Source organism: Schistocerca gregaria, chromosome 3 (assembly GCF_023897955.1).
Source record: "Schistocerca gregaria isolate iqSchGreg1 chromosome 3, iqSchGreg1.2, whole genome shotgun sequence".
Taxonomy (NCBI): Eukaryota; Metazoa; Arthropoda; class Insecta; order Orthoptera; family Acrididae; genus Schistocerca; species Schistocerca gregaria.
The window spans coordinates 954,484,703-954,502,600 of record NC_064922.1 but is presented as its reverse complement, the minus strand read 5'-3'; the positions used below and the strand labels follow the sequence as shown (position 1 = coordinate 954,502,600).

The window sequence follows — 17,898 nt, the reverse complement described above, 5'->3', positions numbered from 1 at the left end:
GAGACAGGTGAAATACCTTCGGATTTCAAAAATAATATAATAATTCCAGTCCTTCAAGAAAGCAGGTGTTGGCAAATGTGAAAATTACCACACTATCAGTGTAATAAGTCGCAGCTGCAAAATACTAATGCGAATTCCTTACAGATGAATGGAAAAACTGGTAGAAGCTGCCCTGGGGGAAGATCAGTTTGGATTCCGTTGAAATATTGAAAAATGTGAGGCAATACTAACCCTACGACTTATCTTAGAAGAAAGATTAAGAAAAGGCAAACCTACATTTCTAGCATTTGTAGACTTAGAGAATGTGTTTGACAATGTTAACTGGAATACTCTCTTTCAAATTCTGAAGGTGGCACGGGTAAAATACAGGAAGCGAAAGGCTATTTACGATTTGTACAGAAAACAGATGGCAATTATAAGAGTCGAGGGGCATGAAAGGGAAGCAGTGGTTGGGAAGGGAGTAAGAGAGGGTTGTAGCCTATCCCCAATAAAGGAAACAAAAGAAAAATTTGAAGTAGGTTTTAAAATCCACGGAGAAGAATTAAAAACTTTAAGGTTCGCCGTTGACATTGTAATTCTGTCAGAGACAGCAAAGGAACTGGAAGAGCACCTGAATGGAATGGACAGGGTCTTGAAAGGATGATATAAGATGAATATCAACAAAAGCAAAACGAGGATAATGGAATGTAGTCGAATTAAATCGGGTGATGCTGAGCGACTTAGATTAGTAAATGAGACACTTAAAGTAGTAAAAGAATTTTGCTAGTTGGGGAGCAAAATAGTTTGGACAAGAAGAGAACAGAAGCTTTCATAATGTGGTGCTACAGAAGAATGCTGAAGATTTGATGGGTAGATCACATAACTAATGAGCATGTATTGAATAGAATTGCGGAGAAGAGGAGTTTGTGGCACAACTTGACTAGAAGAAGGGATCGGTTGGTAGGACATATTCTGAGGCATCAAGGAATCACCAATTTAGTATTAGAGGGCAGCGTGGAGGGTAAAAATTGTAAAGGGATACCAAGAGATGAATACACTAAGCAGATTCAGAAGGGTGTAGGCTGCAGTAGGTACCGGTAGAGGAAGAGGCTTGCACAGGATAGAGTAGCGTGGAGAGCTGCATCAAACCAGTTTCAGGACTGAAGACCACAACAACAACAATATAAATCAATCTTCACAGTATAGCTATTTTTTTGTCTTCCTCACAAGCGCCACAAAGGAAATGAGAAACAGAAAAAAATGTCAAATGATGTAGTATGTGGGAAGTTCTCAGTCAGGTAGTGAAATACAGTGTTATCAGCCCAGATGTATTTCGCAGTCTCTTTCAGGTAGCAGAAGAAGACTGCTAGTCTCACTTGAGGGGTGCAAGCAGAACTATACACAGAATCGATGGGGGTCCTTCGATCTGGAGCCGAGAGGACGACCTCAAGCAGAGGCTCCGTCACTTCTGTGATGATCTTAGTTGCAGATTTCTGGACCTGCATTACGGGGTGCAGAATTGTAGGACTCCCCTTGATGGGTCAGAGATGCACTACAGAAAGGCAACAGCTACTCAGGTAGCAGAGTACTTATGGGGCACACACGGGGATTTTTGCTGAATGATTCATAGCATTGTTCCGAAACTTACCACCCTCCAGGGTAGCTGTTGAGCTCAAATTATCTTTGGAAATGAGAGCTAGAGGAAACAAGAACCAGAAAGCTTCAAAATATGAGGCATAGAACATGTATCTAAAAGACAGGTAAGATGCCATAGGAGGGAGAGTTTTCATTGCAACTGACAAAAATATTCTATACATGGAGATCGAAATTGAGTCTAACCGCAAAGTTATCTGGACATGACTAATCCGCCTAGGTGAACTACTCAAGTGAACCACGACATTTTTTTTGCTGGCCACGCAATCCCATCATTAAAGGTAGTACAATCATTCACAGAAAGCCTAACCTCGTAATGCTGACACATTCCAATCATGCAATATTAGTTGTAGACAACTTTGAGCAAACATAGACTGGGATATTTTTGGATTCATTGTATGTAAATGGTACAGACAGAGAGTCTCGTAAAGTAGTTATGAAAACATTTTCCAAAAACTGTCTTGAGCTGCTAGTTTGACAAACAACAAGCAATGGAAATATTTTGGGTCTTTTAGTTGCAAATACAACTGATGTTATTGACAGTGTCAGTACAGAAACGAGACTTAGTGATCATGATGCCATTATAATGACAATGTTTAGCGAAGATAATAAATCCATCAAGAAGAACAGGAGAGTTTATAAACTGGAAAGAGAAGATAAGCAGTTGTTACCCTCTACTTGGACAATGAAAGGACATCATTTGGTTATGATACGATGCACATAGACGAACTATGGGCAAAGTTTAAACTGGCTTTAAATCATGCTTGAGACACGTATGAGCTGAGCAAGTCAATTAAGGACAAAAAAGACCAGCATGGTTTAATAAAAAAAAGTTTAAAAAATCCTGAGGAAGCAGACACTGTTCACTCTTGGTTCAAAAAGAACATGTGAAAGCTGACAAGCCAAAGTTAGTAGAAATCTGAGCATACATAAAAAGATTGATGGGTGAACCAAACAAAAACTTCCACTGTCATATCTTACTAAAAGAACTTGCCAAGAACTCAATAAATTCTGGTCCAACATAAAATCAGTATAAGGGTCCCAAGCTTCTTACCTAGTCATCGACCAGTCTGGAATGGCGATAGAAGACAGCAAAATAAAAGCTGAAGTTTTAAATTTCACATTCATAAACCATTCATGCACGAGGATCATACAGACATACCACTGTTTGACCATGACACAGACTCCCATCAGGTGGATTTCGAATAGGTATCCTTAGAGTTGAGAAGCAGTTGAAAGAGCTGAAAAAAAAAAAATAAGTTGCCAGGTCCACATAGGATCCCAATAAATCTTACAGAGAGTACTTTTAGGCATTGTCCCCTTGCATTTAACATGGATCTCTCACCTAGTGCTATGTCACAAGTGACTGGAACAAAGTGCAGGTGACTCCTTTTTATGAGAGGGGTAAAATAGTGCATCTGCAAAATTTGCTTGTGTAAAACACAGTTTCCCTATTTCTTGCATGATATCCTGCAAATCATGGAGAAAGGGCACGTGGCAGATTCCATATTCCTAGATTCCCAGAAACTGTTTCACAGAGTGCTCCGCTGCAGACTGTTAACCAACATCTGAGCACACAGAACAGGTTCCTAGATATGCAAGTGATCAAAAACTTCTTAAGTAATAAAATCCAGCACATTGTCCTGGGTGGTGAGTGTTCATCAAGAACAAGGATATCATCAGGAGTACCTGAGGGCAGTGTGATAGGACTGCTCTTGGCCTCTATATGCATAAACCATCTCACAGATACGGTGAGCAGTAATATACGACTGTTTGTTGATGATGCTGTAGCATATGTGGAAGTGTTGTCACTTCATGATTAGGGGTGGTACAGGATATTTGAACAGAATATCTATTTGTGTGATGAATGGTAGCTTGCTGTAAATGTAGAAAAATTTAAGTCGATACAGATGACTCAGAAAAGCAATCCTATAATTCTCAAATAAGAGTATTAGTAGTGCGCTGTTGGACACACTAACATCGATTAAATATCTGAGAGTAATGTTGCAAAACATTAAGAAATGGAATGAGTACATTAAGATCAGTAGTATGGAGGGTGAATTGCTGGCTTCAGTTTATTGGGAGAATTTGAGGAAGATGTACTTCTATAAAGGTGGGCACACGAAGAACGCTGGTACATTCTTAAAGACTGCTCAAGTGTTTGTGATCCTTGCCAGGTGATATTAAAGAAAGGCACTGAAGCAATGCACAAGGGTGTGCAGCTAGATTTATTACCAATAGGTGTGATTACTACGAAGATGCTTCGTGTACTCAAATGGGAATCCCTGAAATGAATATGTTCTTTCTGAAACACTACTGAGAGAGTTTAGGAACTGGCATTCGCAGCTGACTGTGGAATGATTCTACAGCCATCAATGTACATTTAATGTAAAGACCACAAAGACAAGGTAAGACAAATTAGGGCTTGTATGGAGGCATATAGATAGTCATTTTTCCCTTGCTCCATTTGTTAGTGCAGCAGGAAATGGAATGACAGTAGAGGTACAAGGTACTATCTGCCATGCACTATACAGTGGGTTGTGGAGTATGTTTGTAGACGCAGATGAATACAGTTTGCTCCATGTTTCTTCAGAGTGTAGATTCAGTCCTCAGGAAACGCCTGCAGTATACCCAACTACAGTGGCAGTAATCTCTTCTTCGGATTAAAAATATTTACCAGCCATAAATTTCTTTAGAAATGAAAGCACGTCATAATCAGAGGGTGTCAAATTTGGTCATGAACTCATAATTCTAATCTCTGAGGTTTTCCATTAGCTGAGCACTTTTATGAGCAGTTCCACTGTCCCGACGAAAGATTTCTTTTTGGTTTTACTTGATGATGCACCACACTGCTCCAAGCCTGGCATGACAACAACAAAAGTTGTAAGTACAAAGCACTCACAGGTACCACAACTTGTGACGATACGGTTGTTGCCTCCCCAACTTAAAGCTGCACGATGTCCATCCATGTTAATTGTCACATGCAGAACACATGCTAAGAACCTACAAACAGCTATTCTTAACCATTAAACTGTTATATAGGTTAATAATTTTAACAGTCATTCGTCAGCTAGGTAGACACAGGGTTACACATCACCCTACCGGAGCAATAAGTAAAACCACATCTTTTGTCCTTCTGGGTCAGAAATGTGACAAGCCAAAACATATAACTGCAATTGTCAGCAGGGTGCAAACCACTCTTCATGTTGTTCATAAAACAATGGACAAGATGGCGCAGGATTTGTTCCTGTTCCATTCACTATTGCTTGGACTGCTTGTTATGTAAGTGCCATTGGCTTATGTTAACCCTGCATGGGTTGTGTTAGGAGTTGTTGAGCATGTTCCAGCATTGAAAATCCACATTCTTGCCTAATTACAAAATTTTTCAAAGTCTTATTTCACATGTCACAAGTCCCAAGCCTTCTCCACTCCTGTAGAAAGGTGATCTACTCAACACAAACAACATAGTTTATTCATAACAAAAGGTAAATACAAGATGAGACTAGGAACAGTACACACTTTCTTAAATTCACATTTCCACACTAAGAACAGTCCAAGTCACATCAGAGCTCTGTATGTTACAACTGGAGTCCACCAGAATAACAGCATAGCCGATACAATAACACTTGCGGCATGTTTTCCACTTTTCACATTGTAACAACACACTTACTCAATTTGCACTGTAAAGCTCTTTTCTCTCCAATATCCTTTCTCCATAAGTGTGAAAAGTAGGTTTAGTCATTACTGAGCAACATTGCTACATTAAAATCGTGTTGGAAAACAGACTGACATCTGCTAATTCTGGGTCCCATTATTGTCTTTGAAGTTTGAAATGTACGTTTCATGCAAATTATTATGTTTTAAATTTGATGCACAGTCATCACAGAGATTTCTGTCTTGAGGTCCAAAATAATGATTATCTTTGTTTATAATATTTCCTCTCACTGGAAGATATCTTGTGATCATTCACATTTTATTGAATGACATCCACTAAACAGATGTCCACTACACTGTACACAGCACTATTCAAGAATTATACGAATTAACAGGAAGTAAAGAACAAAATCATACACTTTTCACTTTTTGTGTAACTAATCACAACCGAGATGGCCACCGAGTGAGATCTGAGGTTTTTTCTTCACCCACTAAAAGAGCTTATTTAAGAGGAAATAGTGTGAAATTTAAATTTTCTTTGTTTTGTATACTTGCTGTAGTGTCCGTTCTTGTCACACAACTGAATATTAGCGTCCCAGCAGTGCTTGTTCTTGAAAAACTTATTCTTTAGCTGATGTCCCGATAATCATGACATTACCCGAAATTTTGTGTGACAAACACAAAAAGTTATATTCGGGTTTTCTTGATAGTGCAAAATTCATTTAAAAAAGACTGCTACTAGTTTCATCTTTGTCTACTGTAGCAGTACAAGTGTAATAGTATAATTAAATGTTTCTAAATCATATTTAACTAACACATTTCGTATTGTTTACTAGTTAGATAGACGCGAGTTAGGCCTAAATTTTCCGAGTTATAAACGTTTAAAAACCTGACCAAACATGGCTGATAACATAATTCTCTAAAAGCAAATTAATTACAAATTCATTCTTCTGTCATTGTATCTCTAAATCAGTACAAAAAACAACCAACGCACATAAGACCTTTGTGTCATTTTTTGTTTACACACAGCCAATCTTGCGTCCTTGACAAATTTAAAACATTCTTTAAACTTAATTATTTTTTTTGAAACTGACAATGAGTGAGAAATGTGGGAGCTGTTACAGTGATAGAGGGATTTGTTGCCAATCTTGTAGGAAATATTTTCACTGGGCACTGGGGAGGGTGGGGGGGGGGGGGGGGTGCAGTGGGGAGAATGTTGGAAGAACAAAAGAGGCTCTCTCTTGGAACTGCAGAGTATGCAGTAGAAACATTTTGATTGGGGAACAGGAAAGGAAGATCTGTGCCTGAAGGGCACAGTTGCAGGTAGCAAGGAAGGAACTCATACGGATCAAGGGAGATAGGGGGGACGAAGGTGCGAGGGTGGTTGGGAACTGGCAGCTGGTAGGAGGATAGGAAGAAAGAGAATGTGATCTGACAGTTTTCTCATCAACATCAAAAACAGGTATCTACCACTGCCAGAGTTAATGTGCAGCACACTTCAACTGGGGCCAAGAAGTCTAGGAATGTACACACTGTTAGGAAGAAGAAATTGCTGCTGCTAGGTAGGTAGTGGCTATGGGTGAGGTGTTGGCCCTCAGTTACAGGAAAGTTTAGGGGCAGCGTACCAGGCCACCAGTATCTTCAAGCCAAATGCAGGGCTAAGTCATGTGATAGAGGATCTAGGTTCTTTATGTGAGGACTTTACCACAGAGGACCATGTAGTGATAGTGGGTGGGGCAGGAAACAGATTGGACAGGGATGGGGCATATGACATAGGCGGTGACCTGGACAAGATAGCTTCCCTCGCTTATGGCACCAACATACAGTTTGTTGAGCTGTTCCGGTGTCATGAGCGACCACACCTTGATGGATCTGAGAGGCGAATCAATGTGGGGTTAGGGATGGCTCTGAGGACAGCCAACTTTGTTCATGTTTTTCTGGTGTCCGTTGGTACTATCAACAGATGAGGTTTCACTAGGCATGGCCTACACCTAAACAGGACTGGGAAGGGAAGATTGGTACAGCTGATTCATGAAAGTAAAGGGGTTGGATCTCGGGCCACACATGGTCGAATACCTGTTGTCATAGGTAGGAAAAGTAGGTCTCTTTTAGGATAAATCCAGACAACAGGTTACCCTGCCTAAAGAATATATACAGCACTTTAAAAAATACTGAAACAATCACTCAAAAGACAGATTTTAACACCTCAAATGTCACATATACCAGATGTCACAAAGAAAAACAAACCACTGGAAGTAGTAACATGGGGCATTTCACAGACTCGGCCAATGAACACACCCGTCAACTCCCATCCCAAATCAAAGTCCTCAATCTTTCCTCTCCCACAGCCACACCGCTGTTCATAGCATCCTCCTACAGGCCAACCGCAAATTAGAACAGCATGCCACCCTCCACCTCAGAAAACTATCCAATCTCCTGGTTTCCCACCTCCGGAAAGGCAACTCACTCACCCTCCACAACCTTTCCAACAAACCTCAACCTTCTCTCATTGCACACAGACCCAGTCTCTCCCATCTACTCAGTCTCCCACTTCCAGCTCCACTCCCCCCAACACCTCAAAATTCTAGTCAACACAATCTGGAACCACAACGCCCCAATTCAGTAGTTAACCTTTCCTCCAAACCTCTCTCCCAATCCGAAACATCTGTCCTATCCAAAGACCACAATTTAGCCCCACTCCCAGGTTCAACCAAACTGCCCTTGTCAAAGATTTACTGTCCTACACTCGTAGTCTCTGCTGGAAATATCACTTTGCCACGAAGAAAAATAATCCTGATCCCACTCCTAATGATCCAACTCCCCAAGAAACTATCCAAATTGAACCCTGCCTGGAACAGTTCCGTCCTCCATCACAGCGGGACCCACCTCCTCTTCCTCAAAATCACCCTCTAAAAACCTTCCAGGAATTTCTCACTTCCAGCCTTGCCTCTCAATCTTTCTTGAAGAACCTTAATCCTACTCCCAATACCACCACAGCCGAAGCCCAGGCTATCCGTGATCTGAAAGCTGACCGATCCATCATCATTCTTCCGGCTGACAAGGGTTCCACGACCGTGGTACTTGATCGTCGGGAGTATGTGGCCGAGGGACTGCGTCAGCTTTCAGACAACTCTACATACGAAGTTTGCCAAGGTAATCCCATTCCTGATGTCCAGGCAGAGCTTCAAGGAATCCTCAGAACCTTAGGCCCCCTACAAAACCTTTCACCTGACTCCATCAAGCTCCTGACCCCACCGACACCTCGCACTCCTACCTTCTACCTACTTCCTAAAATTCACAAACCCAAACATCCCGGCCGCCCCATTGTAGCTGGTTACCAAGCCCCTACAGAACGTATCTCTGCCTACGTAGATCAACACCTTCAACCCATTACATGCAGTCTCCCATCTTTCATCAAAGACACCAACCACTTTCTTGAACGCCTGGAATCCTTACCCAGTCTGTTACCCCCAGAAACTATCCTTGTAACCATTAATGCCACTTCCCTATACACAAATATCCCGCACGTCCAGGGCCTCGCTGCAATGGAGCACTTCCTTTCATGCCGATCACCTGCCACCCTACCTAAAACCTCTTTCCTCGTCACCTTAGCCAGCTTCATCCTGACCCACAACTTCTTCACTTTTGAAGGCCAGACATACCAACAACTAAAGGGAACAGCCATGGGTACCAGGATGGCCCCCTCGTATGCCAACCTATTTATGGGTCGCTTAGAGGAAGCCTTCTTGGTTACCCAAGCCTGCCAACCCAAAGTTTGGTACAGATTTATTGACGACATCTTCATGATCTGGACTCACAGTGAAGAACAACTCCTGAATTTCCTCTCCAACCTCAACTCCTTTGGTTCCATCAGATTCACCTGGTCCTACTCCAAATCCCATGCCACTTTCCTTGACGCTGACCTCCATCTGTCCAATGGCCAGCTTCACACATCCGTCCACATCAAACCCACCAACAAGCAGCAGTACCTCCATTATGACAGCTGCCACCCATTCCATATCAAACGGTCCTTTCCCTACAGTCTAGGCCTTCGTGGCAAATGAATCTGCTCCAGTCCTGAATCCCTGAACCATTACACCAACAACCTGAAAACAGCTTTCGCATCCCGCAACTACCCTCCCGACCTGGTACAGAAGCAAATAACCAGAGCCACTTCCTCATCCCCTCAAACCCAGAACCTCTCACAGAAGAACCCTAAAAGTGCCCCACTTGTGACAGGATACTTCCCGGGACTGGATCAGACTCTGAATGTGGCTCTCCAGCAGGGATACGACTTCCTAAAATCCTGCCCCGAAATGAGATCTATCCTTCATGAAATCCTCCCCACTCCACCAAGAGTGTCTTTCCGCCGTCCACCTAACCTTCGTAACCTCTTGGTTCATCCCTATGAAATCCCCAAACCACCTTCCCTACCCTCTGGCTCCTAACCTTGTAACCACCCCCGGTGTAGAATCTGTCCTATGCACCCTCCCACCACCACCTACTCCAGTCCTGTAACCCGGAAGGTGTACACGATCAAAGGCACAGCAACGTGTGAAAGCACCCACGTGATTTACCAAGTGACTGCCTACACTGTGACGCTTTCTATGTGGGAATGACCAGCAACAAACTGTCCATTCGCATGAATGGACACAGGCAGACAGTGTTTGTTGGTAATGAGGATCACCCTGTGGCTAAACATGCCTTGGTGCACGGCCAGCACATCTTGGCACAGTGTTACACCGTCCGGGTTACTTCCCACCAACACCAACCTATCCGAACTCCGGAGATGGGAACTCGCCCTTCAGTATATCCTCTCTTCTCGATATCCGCCAGGCCTCAACCTCCGCTAATTTCAAGTTGTCGCCGCTCATACCTCACCTGTCTTTCAACAACTTCTTTGCCTCTGTACTTCCGTCTCAACTGACATCTCTGCCCGAACTCTTTGCCTATACAAATGTCTGCTTGTGTCTGTGTATGTGCGGATGGATATATGTGTGTGTGTGTGTGTGTGTGTGTGTGTGTGTGTGTGTGCGCGCGCGTGCGCGTGCGAGTGTACACTTGTCCTTTTTTCCCCCTAAGGGAAGTCTTTCTGCTCCCGGGATTGGAATAACTCCTTACCCTCTCCCTTAAAACCCTTATCCTTTTGTCTTTCCCTCTCCTTCCCTCTTTCCTGAAGAAGCAACCGCCGGTTGCGAAAGCTAGAAATTCTGTGTGTGTGTTTGTGTGTTTTATTTATTGTGCCTATCTACCGGTGCTTTCCCGCTTGGTAAGTCTTGGAATCTTTGTTTTTAATATATTTTTCCCATGTATACAAATTAGCTTATTTTAAATTGATCTAAATTTGTAAATATATTAAAAACAAAGATTCCAAGACTTACCAAGCGGGAAAGCGTCGGTAGATAGGCACAATGAATAAAACACACAAACACACACACAGAATTTCGAGCTTTCGCAACCGGCGGCTGCTTTGTCAGGAAAGAGGGAAGGAAAAGGAAAGATGAAAGGATGTGGATTTTAGGGAGAGGGTAAGGAGTCATTCCAATCCCAGGAGCGGAAAGACTTACCTTAGGGAGAAAAAAGGATAGGTACATACTCGCGCCCACACACACACACACACACACACACACATATCCATCCATACATACACAGACACAAGCAGACAATTTGTAAATACTTTGACATGCCCTATACCCTAGTAAAAATAGATCTATGGATGAATAAAGCTGCTGCTACTACTACTACTACTATTACTACTACAACTACCACTACTTTTATGCTTAATGGACAGCAAAATCATGTTCAGTGTTAATCCCTCAGCCATGGCTGATGCAACATGTGTGTATAACTCTTTCCATACAGATCTTCAGGGGATGCTGTTATCATGTCAGATATAATTTTTGGGCTACTTGTATGTTGGAAGTCGCTTTAAATCTTTTTCTGTTGCTCTGGAGCATTGGGAAATGCGTTTTGCACATTCTCAAGTCTCGGCCACACACTTATCTATATACCTTCTCGTATCATAAATTTCATGACCATTTTCGTGAGCTTATGTATTTCATTCTCAGAAAAATTATTAGTAAGTTGCTCTTGTGTTTATAAACACTGAATGCAATTTTCATGTTTCCCCCATTATGTATGTTAAATGTCAATTAAAAATTACTTCTAAATTCAGTTTTTGGTTTAATACAACCCTTATAACTACTCAAAGTAGCATTATACTCCACTCTAAGTTGCGTGAACCCATTGTAAGGTCATTTTTGGATGGAGATGTGTCAAATGTACTTCCATGTAGCTTGACAATAAGCCAAGAGTAGACATTATTTTCAGTTTATTTATCACTTCCAAAAAAGGGAAGTGAACTCTCCTTCTTTCTACAATTTATTTTAATCTGATTTTCTTAACTGAAATTCATGCCCCCAGAAATCGAAAAAAAAAAAAAAAGAAAATTCAGAATTACTTTTCTGTTCAGTTACTTTACAAAAATTAATTTGTCTGAAATTAAGGCCTTCCTTTGTATATTAAAATCAGTTTTTGCTTTTGAATCAGATTCAAATTAGGACAAATTAAATTAGTATATTTACCTCTTCCAGAACAGGAACAATCATTAGACTTGAACCCCACAAAAACTGCTCATCCAAACTATGGGTAGCTGCATCCTGCACAAATCTGCAAAAACCAACCCAGATTTCACACATTTTTACAGGCAGCTACTAGATGGCACTACTGGTATGTAAAACATTGTTTCTGTTTAACAATAAGTCATTTGTTATCGCAAAAACAATAAAAGCTCATAAACTTGCCGAATAATATGTTTACAGTGAGCATTTACAGAGACAGTGTTGGAGAAAATATGAAAATTTTGTGTGAATGTCTTTTAGAGATTTTAAGACCGATATCTGTATACGAGATCATAGCAGGAGGCAAAGTCTGGATGTATTCATTCAAGCTGGAACTATGTATTCATACAAGCTGGGAACTAAATGGCAGTTAACTGTCTGAATGCTTCACAATTCACCAAAACCAACAAAACTGGTTAATTTGTAAAGCACATCCAAGGAAATGGTTGTTTGTATCCTTGGTTACACTGGAGATGTTGCAATAACTGCTTTAGAAGATTGAAGAACAGCTAACACTGAATTGCATACAACAATTTGTTTGCCACAAGACACCAAAGAGGTCAGGAACAACAAGCAAAAATGTTGCATCATTTTTCATTGTAAACACTGGCTTTCAAATCATGGTTTCTAGAACTGGCTTCAACAGATGGAATAGCACATAAATTTTAACAGTAACTATCTTGGCAAACAATAAAACCATTTTTACAAGTTAATTGTATCCTTTAATTGTTTGTAAAAAATCAAAAGGATCTCCTGTGCAATGAAAAAAATGTGTACAATGAGCAGTAAACAAAATTCCACCTATACCACAATGTCATTTATTAACAACACTATCAGTTTTGGAAGATTAATTCTTCATGTTGAAGCACCGTTCAAACAGAATTACATTATTGAAACAATCCAGCCATAAAATATCTAAAATTAATACTGTAACATTACAATATTTTCCCCAAAATTATAACTTACTTTAAAGTGGATAATTACAATCCCATAGCAAAGGATAAACTACCAGCCTTGAATTATACTTGGGCAGTGGCAGCTGTTTGGAACAAATGACTGAGCCTGTTAAACCTGCAGTCTCTATAACCATGGTATATTAGGAATTAATTACAAGCCTCTACTTTCTTCAGTATCACATTCCCAAAGCACCATGATGACATTACATAATAACTTTGAACATAAAAACTGAATATACCTAACCATATATTAATATAATAGAGGGAAACATTCCACGTGGGAAAAATATATCTAAAAACAAAGATGATGTGACTTACCAAACAAAAGTGCTGGCAGGTCGATAGACACACAAACAAACACAAACATACACACAAAATTCAAGCTTTCGCAACCCATAGTTGCTTTGTCAGGAAAGAGGGAAGGAGAGGGAAAGATGAAATGATGTGGCTTTTAAGGGAGAGGGTAAGGAGTCATTCCAATCCCGGGAGTGGAAAGACTTACCTTAGGGGGGAAAAAAGGACAGGTATACACTCGCACACACACACATATCCATCCGCACATACACAGTCACAAGCAGACATTTGTAAACGCCAACAATGTCTGATGGTACTCTCTTGAGTAAAATTTTATGTAGGTAAAATAGTCCCCTACACAGATCTCTGGGCAGGGCCTACTCAGGAGGATGTCATCATCAGGAGAAGCAAAACTGGTGTTCTACGGATTGGAGTGTGGAACGTCAGATCCCTTAATCGGGCAAACGTGTGGTTCCTGAAGAGGGGCAGCAGCCTTTTCAGTAGTTGCAAGGGCAACAGTCTGGATGATTGACTGATCTGGCCTTGTAACAATAACCAAAACGGCCTTGCTGTGCTGGTACTGTGAACGGTTGAAAGCAAGGGGAAACTACGGCAGTAATTTTTCCCGAGGGCATGCAGCTTTACTGTATGATTAAATGATGATGTCGTCCTCTTGGGTAAAATATTCCGGAGGTAAAATAGTCCCCATTCGGATCTCCGGGCGGAGACTACTCAAGAGGATGTCATTACCAGGAGAAAGAAAACTGGCGTTCTACGGATCGGAGCATGGAATGTCAGATCCCTTAATCGGGCTGGTAGGTTGAAAATTTAAAAAGGGAAATGGATAGGTTAAAGTTAGATATAGTGGGAATTAGTGAAGTTCGGTGGCAAGAGGAACAAGACTTCTGGTCAGGTGACTACAGGGTTAGAAACACAAATCAAATAGGGGTAATGAAGGAGTAGGTTTAATAATGAATAGGAAAATAGGAATGCGGGTAAGCTACTATAAACAGCATAGTGAACGCATTATTGTGGCCAAGATAGATACGAAGCCCACACCTACCACAGTAGTACAAGTTCATATGCCAACTAGCTCTGCAGATGACGAAGAAATTGAAGAAATGTATGATGAAATAAAAGAAATTATTCAGATAGTGAAGGGAGATGAAAATTTAATAGTCATGGGTGACTGGAATTCGTCAGTAGGAAAAGGGAGAGAAGGAACCGTAGTAGGTGAATATGGATTGGGGCTAAGAAATGAAAGAGGAAGCCGCCTGGTAGAATTCTGCACAGAGCACAACTTAATCATAGCTAACACTTGGTTTAAGAATCATGAAAGAAGGATGTATACATGGAAGAACCCTGGAGATACTAAAAGGTATCAGATAGATTATATAATGGTAAGACAGAGATTTAGGAACCAGGTTTTAAATTGTAAGACATTTCCAGGGGCAGATATGGACTCTGACCACAATCTATTGGTTATGACCTGTATATTAAAACTGAAGAAACTGCAAAAAGGTGGGAATTTAAGGAGATGGGACCTGGATAAACTGAAAGAACCAGAGGTTGTACAGAGTTTCAGGGAGAGCATAAGGGAACAATTGTCAGGAATGGCGGAAAGAAATACAGTAGAAGAAGAATGGGTAGCTTTGAGGGATGAAGTACTGAAGGCAGCAGAGGATCAAGTAGGTAAAAAGACGAGGGCTGGTAGAAATCCTTGGGTAACAGAAGAAATATTGAATTTAATTGATTAAAGGAGAAAATATAAAATTGCAGTAAATGAAGCAGGCAAAAAGGAATACTAATGTCTCAAAAATGAGATCGACAGGAAGTGCAAAATGGCTAAGCAGGGATGGCTAGAGGACCAATGTAAGGATGTAGAGACTTATCTCACTAGGGGTAAGACAGATACTGCCTACAGTAAAATTAAAGAGACCTTTGGAGGGAAGAGAACCACTTGTAAGCACATCAAGAGCTCAGATGGAAACCCAGTTCTAAGCAAAGAAGGGAAAGCAGAAAGGTGGAAGGAGAATACAGAGGGTATATACAAGGGGGATGTACTTGAGGACAATATTATGGAAATGGAAGAGTATGTAGATGAAGACGAAATGGGAGATATGATACTGCATGAAGAGTTTGACAAAGCACTGAAAGACCTGAGACGAAACAAGGCCCCCGGAGTAGACAACATTCCACTGGAACTACTGACGGCCTTGGGAGAGCAGTCCTGACAAAACCCTCCCATCTGGAGAGCAAGATGTATGAGACAGGCGAAATTCATTCAGGCTTTAAGAAGAATATAGTAATTCCAATCCCTAAGAAAGCAGGTGTTGACAGATGTGAAAATTACCTAACTATCAGTTCAATAAGTCACATCTGCAAAATACTAATGAGAATTTCTTACATACGAATGTAAAAACTGGTAGAAGCTGACCTCGCGGAAGATCCGTAGAAATGTTGGAACACGTGAGGCAATACTGACCCTACGACTTATCTTAGAAAATAGATTAAGGAAAGGCAAACCTATACTAGCATTTGTAGACTTAGAGAAAGCTTTTGACAATGTTAACTGGAATACTCTCTTTCAAATTCTGAAGGTGAAAGCGGTAAAATACAGGGAGCGAAAGGCTACTTACAATTTGTACAGAAAGCAAATGGCAGTTATAAGAGTCGAGGGACATGAAAGGGAAGCAGTGGTTGGGAAGGGAGTAAGACAGGGTTGCAGCCTCTCCCCGATGCTATTCAATCTGTATATTGAGCTAGCAGTAAAGGAAACAAAAGAAAAGTTCGGAGTAGGTATTAAAATCCATGGAGAAGAAATAAAAACTTTGAGGTTCGCCGATGACACTGTAATTCTGTCAGAGACAGCAAAGGACTTGGAAGAGCAGTTGAATGGAATGGACAGTGTCTTGAAAGGAGGGTATAATATGAACATCAACAAAAGCAAAATGAGGATAATGGAATGTAGTCGAATTAAGTCGGGTGATGCTGAGAGAATTAGATTAGGAAATGAGACACTTAAAGGAGTTTTGCTTTTTGGGGAGCAAAATAACTGATGATGGTCGAAGTAGAGAGGATATAAAATGTAGACTGGCAATGGCAAGGAAAGCGTTTCTGAAGAAGAGAAATTTGTTAACATCCAGTATTAAGTGTCAGGAATTCGCTCCTGAAAGTATTTGTATGGAGTGTAGCCATGTATGGAAGTGAAACGTGAACGATAAATAGTTTAGACAAGAAGAGAATAGAAGCTTTCGAAAAATGGTGCTAAAGAAGAATGCTGATGATTACATGGGTAGATCACATAACTAATGAGGAGGTATTGAATAGAACTGGGGAGAAGAGGAGTTTGTGGCACAACTTGACTAGAAGAAGGGATCGGTTGGTAGGACATATTCTGAGGCATCAAGGGATCACCAATTTAGTATTGGAGGGCAGCGCGGAGGGTAAAAATTGTAGAGGGAGACCAAAAGATGAATACACTAAACAGATTCAGAAGGATATAGGCTGCAGTAGGTACTGGGAGATGAAGAGGCTTGCACAGGGTAGAGTAGCATGGAGAGCTGCATCAAACCAGTCTCAGGACTGAAGACCATAACAACAACATGTTTCTAGCTGACATTGTATCTATTACTGTATTTATAGTATGTCTTACTTAAACTATGTACAATTTGGCATTGAATTGCCCTTGTATTTATTGTAAGTTTAAATTGAAACCTGTACAATTTGACACTTTTCATATCCTTGTGATTGACTCACTAACTGAATGTACGGAACATGAAACAAATAAATAAGCTACTGTGAACACCATAGTGAATGCACTATTGTAGAAAAGATGGAGATGAAGCCACCACAGTAGTAGAAGTTTATATGCAACTAGCTCCACAGATGATGAAAAGATTGAAGAAAAATTATGATGAAATAAAAGAAATTATTCAGATAGTTAAGGGCAATGAAAATTTAATACTAATGGGGGACTAGAACTCTACAGTAACAAAAGGAAGAGAAGGAAAAATTGTAGCTGAATATGTACTGGGCGACAGGAATGAACGAGGTAGAGTTCTGCGAGAACTTTATTTAATCCACAAATATGAAAATTCAGTAGTCAACTACATAAGAAAACTTTTATTTTGTTCACTTTACAGACTTCGTAAGTTTATACTGATATCTTAAGAAGTGAGGTTATAGTTCTGGGTGGAATTTTAATTTGCTGGATATAGACTGGGAGACTCAAACATTCATAACGGGTGGCAGGGACAAAGAATCCTGTGAAATTTTTTAAAGTGCTTTATCTGAAAACTACCTTGAGCAGTTAAACAGAGAACCGACTCGTGGCGATAACATATTAGACCTTTTGGTGACAAAGAGACCTGAACTATTTGAAACAGTTAACGCAGAACAGGAAATCAGTGATCATAAAGCGGTAACTGCATCGATGATTTCAGCCGTAAATAGAAATATTAAAAAAGGTAGGAAGATTTTTCAGTTTAGCAAAAGTGACAAAAAGCAGATTACAGAGTATCAGACAGCTCAACACAAAAGTTTTGTCTCAAGTACAGATAGTATTGAGGATCATTGGACAAAGTTCAAAACCATCGTACAATATGCGTTAGATGAGTATGTGCCAAGCAAGATCGTAAGAGATGGAAAAGAGCCACCGTTGTACAACAACCGAGTTAGGAAACTGCTGCGGAAGCAAAGGGAACTTCACAGCAAACATAAACATAGCCAAAGCCTTGCAG

At 40.7% G+C, this 17,898-nt stretch overlaps 1 protein-coding gene across 1 annotated transcript in view; it reads right to left on the bottom strand.

The window, feature by feature from the left end:
* LOC126355930 (lysosomal alpha-glucosidase-like) overlaps window positions 1–17,898 on the bottom strand; it is a 130,575-nt gene that overhangs the window by 32,710 nt on the left and 79,967 nt on the right. The window contains exon 14 of the mRNA XM_050006499.1: window positions 11,871–11,955. Within this exon, the coding sequence (XP_049862456.1) occupies window positions 11,871–11,955 (85 nt within the window). The remainder of the gene's footprint in view (window positions 1–11,870; window positions 11,956–17,898) is intronic.